Genomic DNA, 12,528 nt, shown 5'->3' on the forward strand with positions numbered 1-12,528 from the left:
TTACAAAGATAATCATGTTTCTAAATGATTATACTAAGCAGCAGCAAAAACTACATCATTACCCTATATAGCAAGTGACGACAAAGAACATGTAGCAACAGTATTATTAATATCACCTTCAGTGCTTTATAACCTGTTTTTTTCCATACCATAGACACAACAAGCTAAATGGTATTGAAACTGGAGGGGTGATTTTTCACTTTTGTAAACAAGCCCCTGGCTAGGAATATATAACTAAAAGTATAGTAAACAATGTCCGCTGAACATGGTCCTAGATCATTTAAATAATATATTGTATGAAGTGTTCAGGTTAGTGAAGATCATTTTTTAAAACATGTCTCGAAGGATTTGGTGCTGTTTGCACAAACAGTGTTAATTTATAACATCAGATAACAAACATAATATAAGAAAAATGAATATTCTGCCATTTATTTAGAGTCTGCTGTTTGTAGCTTTAAAGCCACTTTATGGTGTCATACTGTATAAATATAGCATAGAACATTTTTCTTATCTTGCAGTGTTTTAAGTAGATTGGTAAAATGCTTTATTACAAAGTCAACTATGATTCTATTAACAGCAGATTAATGGGACTGAAACCTGGCAACGGAAACTGTGTGTGTGTGTGTGCGCACACGAGACAAACATTCTTCTTTCAGCCATAGTGCATCTAGCAGTCAAAATACACTGAGACTGTTAATGTAGATCACTGTTAATGTTTATAGTTTGAGTTGTTTGGTCATGTTTGTAATTAGTAAGAGCTCATTTTTTCTTTACAGTAGATTTGGGTATAACATTTTATCGTGTTTAACCGTGTTATGGTGAGCTGTGTGTTTATTAGGATATGTTATTAACTCTGGCTAAGAGTAAGATCTGTGTGAGCGGTAGACCACTTTGGCTTAGGGAGCCATGATGCAATCTGGCGTCTCCATGGACACGCTGCTTTAGACGCCACCGTCTCCAGTGCCGTGTTATTTCATGCTGAACCTGTCGAAGGTCAGAGGTTAAAATGTACTGTGAAGGTTTAAATAAGAAAAGCAAATGCAAGCAGGGGTCGGAGATAAAAGAGTAATATATTCCAAAATACTTTTATCAGACAACTGAAAAAATATATACGGAATGGTTTAATATTTTTAGATACTTTTAGACTTATTTGTTGTATAGTAAATGTTTTAGTGCTGACTCTAGTAAGTTAAAAAAAAAAATCCTGAGCAAATAATAATAATAATTAGTTTCTGTAATTTCTCTGTGCAATTCTTTGTGCTTGGAAACCTGTACTATTGCCCTTATTTCAACCTCCAGAAAAAAATCTGTAATGAGTGAGAGATCATGAGTCAAAAACACTTACCTCTCCATTCAGGAAGCAGTATAGAAGCGCTACTATGAAGCCCTGCACAACAGATGAGACACACACAGTCACATCTCTCAATGCCTGGGCTATAGTCTGGATTTTAGACTAGTATACAATTAGTGCCTGTGCTATATTTAGTGCCTGACAAAAATCAGTAATCCTGTTATGTTTTGAATAAAACACAATGGTCCATGCTTATAAAGCAATACAAACGATGACTGGGTCTGAAAATTTAAAAGCACTGTGGTATAAGAATAATTATATTGTATGATGTAAATTTATAGCAAGATAGTGTCAACTTGAAGGCAAATCAAATGTTTATATCATGGTCATTCTAATACATTCACAATGAATTGATTTGTGAAAATTGTTGTTATGAAGTAAAAAAGAATTTATAGTACTTAAGATGAACTTACATAAGGTCTTACATAAAGTGAAGTTTTCTGTAAGCAGATGTTTATTTATTCATGGAACATTTGTGGAAGGAGTCTCTGCCAAGGAAGAAGGTTTTCAGCTTTCTGGATTCTTGGTAACATGATAAACTGAGTTTGTTTGTGAAAAACTATTTCAGATACTTGACCTTACTGTGTCTTTGACCTTTTTTGGATTAACTACTAAATCTAATCAGTTCATCTGCTGGTTACAGTAATAATTCCACATACATAAAAATACTACAAACATTCAATCACTCATTCGCTGTGGAATAGGAGGAATAAAACACTATAAGAGGAGAATGATTAGAAACCTTATGGGTATTGACCATGTCTGGCTGCAATGCAACAACCCATTGTTGATTATTTTCCTATAACAGCATAATCTGGTCAGGTTTTATACCTTATGCATCTACTATAAACCATCACCTGTGTGGAGGCCAGGGAGAGCTCGATGGCGTTCCAGATCTGGAAAGTGAGGGTGCTGACTCCATCAGGGAAAAAAGCGAAGAGGGCATACTGCACACCAAACAGTGACACGAGCAGCAGTGTGGACTTGGCCAGCTTCCTTCATACAATACAGCAGACAAACCACATCACAAAAGTAGTTTAAACTAAAAGAATTGTTCCATCTGTTCTGTGTCTCTTGCTTCTTTCCTGTTTGCCTGGAACATTTTTATGTGGTGCTTAGTGTTGGCTGTTTTGCGATTAACTTACTTGTGCTGTTTAAACTCATTTCCAATCGTGTCCGGAGCTCTCATCTTGCTTACTATGGTTTGAATGATTCTCAGGAAAAACAGGAGGTTCGTCTTATGTGTATGAATGAAAACAAACACATTGTTAAACATTAGCTAATTCCGATAGCTAATTCCGAAGGATGCTGAATGTAGATAGGAATATAATAATAATAATAATAATAATAATAATAATAATAATAATAATCAGTATTCTTTAGATGTGGTTTCTGACTAGGGTTAGATGACAAGAGTCTTCTAACTTTGGGAAAGTATGTCTGTGCTTTGCTTACAGTAATGAACAGGATTACAGGAACTCTCAAAATCCACCAGATCCAGCCTCTGCTTCTTGTCTCCCAACACCTGCGCACACACCCAAACGCACGCACAGGACAAAATGTCACTAAGATGACTTCATTTAGATTCATAAAACATTTACATTTTTTGATGAATTTAGTGATTAGAGAAAATGCAAGTGACAGGTATTTGAATTTACAGCACATGCATCTGCTTCTAGTTGATATCATCTATTAGTTGTTAAAAGTCACCTCTATGAGCAATAATGTAGAACACAGGGTGTAAAATGCAGTGTATAAAAACAACAGTTTGGTCATAAGTAAAAATTCAATATTTATAACATTCCTATGACTTTAGATGTACTCGGAGAATCAAACTGTATTTGATGTCTGAGTTTTACTTCCTTAACTTTGTACTTTGTTATGTTATACAGCGACTCACAGCCACAAAGCAAGCGGAGAGCATTCATTTTCAATGAGAGCTAGCATCCTCCAGTCTCCTCCAGTGACCATTGGCAACTAGATGGAGGCATCCAGCGATGTAACAAAGTTGAGAAAAGATTAACTTTATGCAAATAACTTAAAACACATCAGTGAGAGTGAAAACACAAGAGCACAGGTGATTCGACTCCTCTTTTGTGGACCCAGACAGTAAGGAACTTACACTTGCACTTGGATGGCTGCAGTGGCAAAGAGCACAAACTGCTTTTCTCTGCATCTCTTATGATATGATGTATATATACACTAGTTAATTTTATACCAAAACACTATCCTTCTAGAATGTCTCATTTTAGCTCAAAAAAAAAAAAACTGATTTATTGTCTATCGTGGAATGATAGTTGTGTCACCAGTGGCAACCAGTTGCAGGAACTACCACTGGGGATTGGAGGCTCGCAGCAATAAAATCACTGCATGTCTCAGTGTAGCTTAATATACTGTATATATCTAGCAGTTTAGCAGTTTAGTGTAGCAGGATATCTGCTTATGACCATTCCACAACATATATATATATATATATAAATACAGCTCTGGAAAAAAAATAAGTGACCACTGCAATCAGTTTCTTATGTTTTTTTCTTACAGGTTTATGTATTGGTGAGATTTGGTGAGACATTTTTTGTGAACTGCTGACAATATTTCCTCCTAAATTCAAAATATAACTATTGTTCTTTAGAGTGTATATTTAAAGGAAATGACAACACATCAAAATAACCCAAGATCATGCAGTATCTGCAGAGCTTTAATAACTCAAATAAAACAAATGGCAAATAATTTGTAAACAAATTGTGTTAATGCTTTGGCTAAATAACATTAAGAAATCAGTATTTGGTGGAATAACCCCGATTTGCATGTGTTTTGGCTCCATGCTCTCCACCAGAGATTTTCAATAGGGTTCAAATCTGGAGATTGGGCAGTGGTCTCTTATTTTTTTTCCAGAGCTGTATATATATATATATATATATATATATATATATATATATATATATATATATATATACACACATATATATGTATGTATATATATACCATAGACCACATATATGTATATATATACATACATATATATATACATCATACATAATACATATATATATATATATATATATATATATATACATACATATATATATATATATATATATATATATATATATATATATATGTATTATGTATGATGTGCCATTCATTACTAAACAGAAGAAATGTAAGAGAGCAATGAGAAAAAAGATCAGAAATATTGAGAAAATGTGTGGTATAAGAGGAATAAAAAAGGATCAACTTCCTCATTTTGTTTTATGGTAGGCTGCATCACATTACCCTGTCTTCTACAGTAAGCAGACTCTAGAAAATAGTCTCCAATAGGCTAAATCTGGCAATCACAAACCTGGCATGTAATATTACACTAAATCTGTATGTATACATTTACTGCATATTATAATTTTAGGTATCAGACAAATGAGGGCAGTGCATCTCTTTTTCTAGCAATGTTCAGAAACTGACTGTTGCCGGATGTACTGCAGCATGTGTGGAGAATTTTGTAAAGCAATACATTATATTGTATTGATATTTTGGTCTGTGTGAACACACCCTTCATCCTCCTGCAGATATTTGGCCACACTCCACACGATGATGATGAGCACAGGCATGCCTGAGAGAAAAGGAACAGAGCAAGTGCTTAAGTCAGCACAACAAGCTTGAACTTTCACCATTCCAGCATTCACCAGTGTAATAAAATATCACAGTGAAATGTTGATAATAGCAATATGAGAAAGACGACCCATTTGTTTTTTTCCAGGAAATGTTTATATAGCTAGGCGTACATAGCTGTGTGTGCGTTTGAGAGATATTAATGTGTGTTAGTGTATTTGCGAAAAATGTGTTTTTCGCAGGAAATTGTGTAAAAAGAGATTCTGGAATCCACTGTGGAATTATTGGCAGCCTTCATGAAAATGAGCAAAAAGGACAATAACACATTCTGTGAATATTACTTTGAGCATAACCCTACTGGGGGTCTGAATTTTTACAAACGCTAAAATATTTTCTTTAGCAGTACATTTTTTTCTTCAAATGACTTGATTAAATGTTACTGACACCCCTAAAATTGTGAAAACATTTATGGGTGAAGACCCCCATTGAAAGAATAACAGCATTAAGAATCTTATAACAATGTTGGAGATACTTGGACTACCCTTTCCAATTCAAGGTCAACAATCATCTGTCTCTTTTCTGTTAAACCTTGCCTAGTTTACTCTATCTTGATTAATGCCAATGGTATTTTACAACCTCATAGTTGGACAACCCATTTTTCTGGAGTCAGAAAGCTATTGGTGGTACAGTGGGTAGTGTTACCATCTCACCACTCAGGGGTCTGTGGTTCGTTCTTGAGCTTTGGTTACTGTCTGGGTGGAGATTTTCATGTTCTCCCTCTACCCATTTGGGTTTCCTCTGGGTTCTCACTCCCCAGAAACATGTTGTTAGTTACTCTATATTGCTCCTGGATGTGAATGTGTGTATGCATAGTGACCAGTCATAGACTTCCACCCCATTCAATGTGTATTCCTGAGATCTCAGGGTAGACTCAGGATCCAGTGTGACCTTGACCAACATAAAGCACTTACTAACCGTGAATGAATGAATTCCATTCTCTTGAAGATTGTCAATAATTCTAGTGTGAACATTTTGTGTGTGTACATAAAAGAGAGAGAGAGAGAGACATACCCCAGCCAAAGCTGATGTACCAGTGCAGGCGTTTTCTTGGGGAATGTAGGGAAAGATGGATGAGGCTGTGCAGGTAATGACCCTCAACCAGCAGCCAGCTGTAGTTAGCCAGTATTCCATAGTTAGAGAAAATCAGTGCAACCTTACAGCCAATCTGAAAGAAAAGACAAAGCCATATTTAACACAGTGGGAGAAAATACACAGGACATTTAATTAGTGGTGTCAATTATTTTCAGCTATAAGCTATAACTATTTGTGTATTGCTAGTCTGTGTGTGCATATTTGCCAGATAAGAGTGCTCATTGTATGTGTGTGTGTGTGTGTGTACCGGGTGATATTCACAGTGGTAATAATCCTGTGACTTGTGCAAAGCTGCATCTCGGATGAAAATGAAAACAGCCCGCAAAATGAAGGAGAGAAATAGCTGCATGTGAATGAAATTCCGAGTGCAATGGAGCTTTCTGAGAAAAGACAACATTCCATAATGTATTTATATTACAGGCAGATACATTTTTTTATATTAAAGCAACATACACACACTTACAAAGCTGTACCTGAACACACACAGCAGCATGAAAGCAATGGCGAGCGAAATCACTGAGATGCTGTAGCCCACTGAGTACATGATCTTTACCCCCATGAAGTACTTAGGTGATGGCAGCTACACACACACACAGTATTAGAAACATTTATTTTTATGTACTTGTGCATCATTTCCACTACATACAGCAATGGATAAAAACAAAGAAAAAACTAAATTTAGGATTATCTCTGTTGCTGAATAAAGAAATACCACACCATTTTTCAACCTAATCTCCAGATTTTTTTTAAACCAGATTTTTCAATCTGTTTATCACATGTGAAGATTATCATGATTACTACAGTATGCATGTTTACTGTTATTACACTTTATTTGTTTTTGGGATAGCTAGGAGCCCTTGGATGGAAGAGCAAAGACATCATAGTTTATTACAAGGAAACAGCAATTCAGAACTATATTCAGAGCCATCGCCATGTAATGCATCAGCAGTTTAAAATGTATTCTAAAATTCACTGTTCACCAGAATTGGTGTTGTAGCAAGATTTTGATGTTTTATGATATATAAATATTTTAACTGGAATAGTTCAACTAAAATTCACACGAGAACGCATTTCCCAGAATTTGAACAATCTAACAAACAAAAAAATATTTGGATCACTTCACTACATATAACTTCAAAGATGTACTTTTATTTCAGAGATTTTAAAGGCTTATTGGAACCATGACACTAACTAGTGTTTTGGAATAATAAATCGCTCAAACGACCCAGACGTGTCTGCAAAAATACCAAGGACACCACAATTGGAGGAAAGTGCTTGCTATGTTTACTCGTTACTGACAAGCTCAAGACAAGCCAGAGCTCCATCAACTAAGGCAAGTAAACAAAGAATTGCTGTAGTCTAGACATGATGACAAATTTATTGCTAATTCTCTCTATATGAAGAAAGGTTAGGGCATTGTAGCAATATCCACATCAGGTCTACACTACTACAATGGTGACACACAGCTATAAATCTATCTGTCTGAAAAAACTAATACCATCTCTGAAAGGATGATTCATATATACAAATACAAAGTTGTGTTAATCGTACCATGTCTGAGGGTTGGTGCACTACCCCATTGATGGATCCGCAGGCCAGTATGTACGGTGGGAAAGGATCGGACCACCCGTTCTCTGTACAGTTTCTCCTTACATTTCCTATTCATAAAGATAAACACATATCATTTCTATAATAACATAGCTGTGATGAATGGCCGGCTTCAAACCACCACCAAACCAACCTTTGACCCTGAGCAACTTGGGGCACTGCTGAGAGATCACAGCTCCAACCTCCGCACGAGGCCAACAGTTCACATCGTCCCATAATGCACTGCAGCCTACAGGGGTCATATAAGGGGAAAGGATGCAGACATTATTAGCATTATTTCTGTTTGAAGATTATATACACTGAAAACTTCCCATTTGATAGATGACCATTCCTTCTCTTTTGACATCTAAAGGTTCATAGGTTAATGATGAGAAATAAACAAAATGTTTTTGTCCATAATGTTTACAGGAAATATAATATCTCTGCATCAGCCAATAATATCTTACAGTTGAGTCTCCAAAACTCTGTTCCCTTTAATTTTGCACATCACATACAATAATGTGATAATAGATGACATGCAATCTAAATGGTCTTCTCGTTCATAGTAGCTGTAATTGAGTAAGCCAGTCAGGAGATATAATCAGTCAGAAGAAATCAGGAACTGAACACATGCACACACACACGCACACGCAAACATACACACAGTATCAATCATGAGAGAGGAACCATTCACATGCTGATGAATGCTTTCCTTTTAAGACAGCAGACATTACGGATGCAGATTTTTCTCTGTTGTGCTGTAATGTCTTGGTCTTGTGATTAACAGCAGGAAAACAGAGATGTTTTGTTATTATAAGTGTGTTTCACACAGGTGGAAACAACTGCGGATCTCTCTGTCTTAGATGATTTATTTATATAATGATTGAGAATACCAGAGTGAGGGAGAGAGTTAGAAAGATAGATAGATAGAGAGAGAGAGAGAGAGAGAGAGAGAGAGAGAGAGAAAGAGTGAGTGTTATTTTAATGTCAGTGTACTGACAGACTGCTATTTATGGTGTGTGTGCAAGCCTGGTGTTACTGACAGCTCTAGTAAGCCATCATACAGGCCTAAAATCAGTCCATGTTAAACTTCAAATTATGCAGACCGTAATCTAAAAATATCCATTTGGACACTTCCGGAAATATTAAAGCAGTGAAAAAAACTAAACTAAAATAAATATCCTTGGTGAAGGAAGTAAGTGACTCAGTGACGTAGTTGAGGTTGTGTATGGGAACTGGTTGAGGTGGACAGGGCAACATGTTTAATGTGATAACAAGCAGCACTGCATCATGGTGGTTATTCATCACATTTACTACCGTATCAGTTTACATATTCCAAAGATAAACCAAAATGACATGTTTGTCCAATAACATATACGCACATGGATATGAAATTGCCTAGGTGTGGACAGTAATATGTGTAACCCCATGTAGTTTTATCATCTTCTGAACCCAATATTTAGGCACAGTTTAGGAGCGACTGAATAGTGAAAAAAGGAGAGGTCATGCATGTGTGTGTGTGTGTGTATGAGTATATATCAATCACCTGTAGAGTTAGTGTGTGTAATGTTGTCTTGGTGAATGAGATTGTTGCATTTCTCCTCCTCCTGATGCCACAGGTACTCGGGATCACATTCTAAAGGGATGGATTTTACCTACACACACAAAAGCAATCATTTGTGATAGACTATAAACTGAGTAATAGGACAGTTATTGTTACTGCATATAACACACCTGCACATTCTTGTACAATTACTCTATTTCTTCTTATTTCTTCTTAATTTCTTATTTTTCAATTTAGTCATTTATATACACATTCTAAGAAGGTTTAGGACAAGTTTTCAATTCTCTGCAAGTTGTGTACTGGGTATAACTGTGTACCTGTCAAATAAAATCTTGAATATTGAATCATTTACCATTCTGGGATGTAAGTTTCTAGCCCTTAAAATATTTTGTATACACAGTAAATATTTTAGATGCCAACATGATACATATATATATATATATATATATATATATATATATATATATATATATATATATATATATATATATATATCAGGGCTATAGTCTTAACTGCAGTTTAAAAAATCATATTCAAATAAAGCATAGCAACCAATATTAGGGAAAAATTAAACTATTAGACAAAAACAACAGGCAGTAATGTATACAGCAAATATAAGAATGAACTAGGTGAACTAAACGCTGATGTTTAAATGTTAAACACTGAACAATACTATTAAGTTTCTGAAAAGCAAAATTGTAAACAACAAATAAACAAATAAACAACAACACAAGAGTCTTGCTTATTGAAATAGTTAAACGTTAAATCCCAAAAAAGCATACTTCACAATCATAAAACAAGCGAGTTAGGATTTATAAAAGTTTCTTCATTATAACAAGTAACAAAATGGCTGTGTATGTTAGGATATTAGCAGTGAAACAAACTAAATTATATTACATCTACATACAGTAAACATGATTTGCCTCTGAGCATGTTTACCTTAAGCATCTCACTGTTTTAGTGTGTTGTTTTTGGTGGCTTGTATTACTCTTGTTTCAGATAATGAGTTTCACTGTTTTGTTCAGGTTAAACCAAATGATCTGGATTCATTTTCCTTGAAGTGGAACTATCATGAGCATGTATACTAACCGGTGTTTTTACACTTCATAAAATAAACTCGCTGTTTTGAATCATTAGACACTTGAAGAACAGTGAGATAAAATCTTTAAAACATTCATATGAGAAAGAAGGTTGCTAATAAAGACTGTTAATAAGGTTAATAAAAAAAGAACTGTAGACTACTCAGTTGTTATAATGTGTCACCATTAAAAAGGCACTGATTTTTTTTTTTTTTTTCAATGGAGGTCAATGATCGCTATGATAAATAACTCACGCGTGTACAGAAAGTGATGAGAGCCACTACTGCAGCTTTGTGGAACTCCGAAAGCTTCATTGTGTCGGAGTTGAAGCGACGCTCTCTCCACAACCTTCAGGACAGATGTTCACCTTCTCTTCTGTTAACAGCACGCGCCTCTTCTCAAAAACCCATGTGGACATTTCTAAGCTGGTAACCAGCATGGCTGTGCGTGATGAACATCAGTCCGTATCCGACAAATACAGCTTTACACTTAAAGAGCTTACTCGACTGTGGTAAAGTTGACCATCCAACTATCCATTTAAGCTGTGCAACATGAAACGTGATCACATCCTTTAGTCGAGGATTCGATCACGTCCTGTATCACATCGGATAGGACCTAGAGACCAGGTCCTATGTTAGTCGAATGACTGGAAGATCGAGTTACATAGACAGCATTATGTGAAAATGATGTAGTCTGAGTCGCTTCCCATTTCTTGGTACCTTTCTGAGCCCTCCCTCGCCCCCCCCCCCTCCCCTAAACGAAAAAAAGAAAAAAGAAATCCCTACTAGTTGGTCATTGTGATTCATATTAGTTCCCGACTTCCCCAAACATCCTTCATCGTTTATGTAACCCTGTAAGACCAGAAAAGCAATCATCCTAAATAAATCTACTTTTGCTAATGTTGTGTGTTACTCTGCGAGGCGGCACAGAAGTAATGATATGCACTATGAATTAAATCATCCTCTCTGGGTCTCTAACTGGCTGGTCTCTGCTGTTCTCTTATTCTTTTGTAAATTGGGATTTATGTGTAGGTCAGATAGTGTTTGCATTTAATCCTGAGATATTTGCAAAATAACTAATGAAGAAGAATATTATTTAGTGTGTTACATTTACCAGATGTAACAATCATTCCATTCATTTATCTATTCATTTTCAGTAAGCCACTTTATTTTGTTCAGGGTTGTGGTCCACCCAGAGCTTGTGTAGGACACTGAGCACATGTCATGAGTATTAAACTTGATGAGCTGCCAATCCACTGGAGAACATCATATGTGCATTCACACCTAAGGGAAAATTTACCAATAGGTACCAGTTTACTTACCTGCACAGGTGTGGGACCCACAAAGGTATATTAATGGTACCTATAGGAATCACATTTGCCAATACTCATATTTTCTTCAAAATTCCCATAAACTGTCCTGATCCCTTTTTACCATGGTAATATAGCATCTTGACACTTAATTTTGGTGGGACATGTTTGGAGTAGTTGTGTGGGTGTTGTTTGGTGCAGTGCCCTGCCGGTGGTTCAATATTTGGTGCTACGCCTTTGCCTGCAAGGTTTTGGACACTGGGAGAAAACCAGAGAACCCAGAGAAAACCGGGAAACATGTGAAGCTTCTCACTCAGGATTGAATCAGAGACCCTGGAGCTGTGATACAGCAACACTATACCATCATGCCATTCACAGCTGTAACAGAAATAGTCAAGTAGTGTATGGTACAAGTAGATAAAAAACTTTCCATCTCACTTTCTGAATGTGATATCATTCTGGCTCGTATTTTCTCTATGCAACACTAATTTGTAATATTCTCCCACATTCTTTCACCTTTGTTCTAGCATCACAGCTTCAGGCTGAGCTTGGGTTACTGTTGGTGTTGGGTTTTGCATATCTTCATAGAATTTCTCTGGGTTCTCCCACTTTCCAAGAAACATGCTTGTATGGATTGGCTACGCTGAACTGCCCCTATGTATATGAATGTGTGCACAGTGACTTGTGATGGACTGGAGGTAGGTGTATTCCCACCTTGTTCTTATGTTCTAGGGAGTCAGGATCCACTCCAGCCCAGACCAGGGGCATTTACTTTTTCCAATCAATATAACATGTTTGTAATAGTAACCAAGTTGCATTCTGTTCCCTATAGTAATTTATTTCCCAGCCACATGTACCCTACTACCCTACTAGTGCAGCA

At 36.2% G+C, this 12,528-nt stretch overlaps 1 protein-coding gene across 1 annotated transcript; it reads right to left on the reverse strand.

Moving 5' to 3' along the window:
• Positions 1 to 28: 28 nt before the first annotated feature.
• sctr (secretin receptor) lies at positions 29 to 11,029 on the reverse strand. Its single transcript, XM_058392206.1, has 13 exons — positions 10,594 to 11,029; positions 9,243 to 9,351; positions 7,851 to 7,946; positions 7,661 to 7,767; positions 6,583 to 6,689; positions 6,357 to 6,489; positions 6,029 to 6,182; positions 4,898 to 4,958; positions 2,807 to 2,876; positions 2,497 to 2,588; positions 2,209 to 2,347; positions 1,346 to 1,387; positions 29 to 984 (listed from the first exon to the last, which is right to left on the reverse strand). The coding sequence occupies exons 1-13, from the start codon at positions 10,651 to 10,653 to the stop codon at positions 835 to 837; spliced, it is 1,320 nt and encodes a 439-aa protein (XP_058248189.1). The 5' UTR covers positions 10,654 to 11,029; the 3' UTR covers positions 29 to 834.
• Between the last annotated feature and the right edge of the window lie 1,499 nt (positions 11,030 to 12,528).

The sequence above is a fragment of the Hemibagrus wyckioides genome, linkage group LG06, assembly GCF_019097595.1.
Source record: "Hemibagrus wyckioides isolate EC202008001 linkage group LG06, SWU_Hwy_1.0, whole genome shotgun sequence".
NCBI lineage: Eukaryota > Metazoa > Chordata > Actinopteri > Siluriformes > Bagridae > Hemibagrus > Hemibagrus wyckioides.

Coding starts and splice junctions, on each gene's coding strand:
- sctr (XM_058392206.1), bottom strand. CDS start 10,653: ATGAAGCTTTCGGAGTTCCACAAAGCTGCAGTAGTGGCTCTCATCACT. Junction 2,877..4,897: donor TATCTGCAGGAGGATGAAGG/GTGTGTTCACAC, acceptor GTGTGTGCGCAG/GTGTTGGGAGACAAGAAGCA. Junction 2,589..2,806: donor CTGTAATCCTGTTCATTACT/GTAAGCAAAGCA, acceptor CATACACATAAG/ACGAACCTCCTGTTTTTCCT.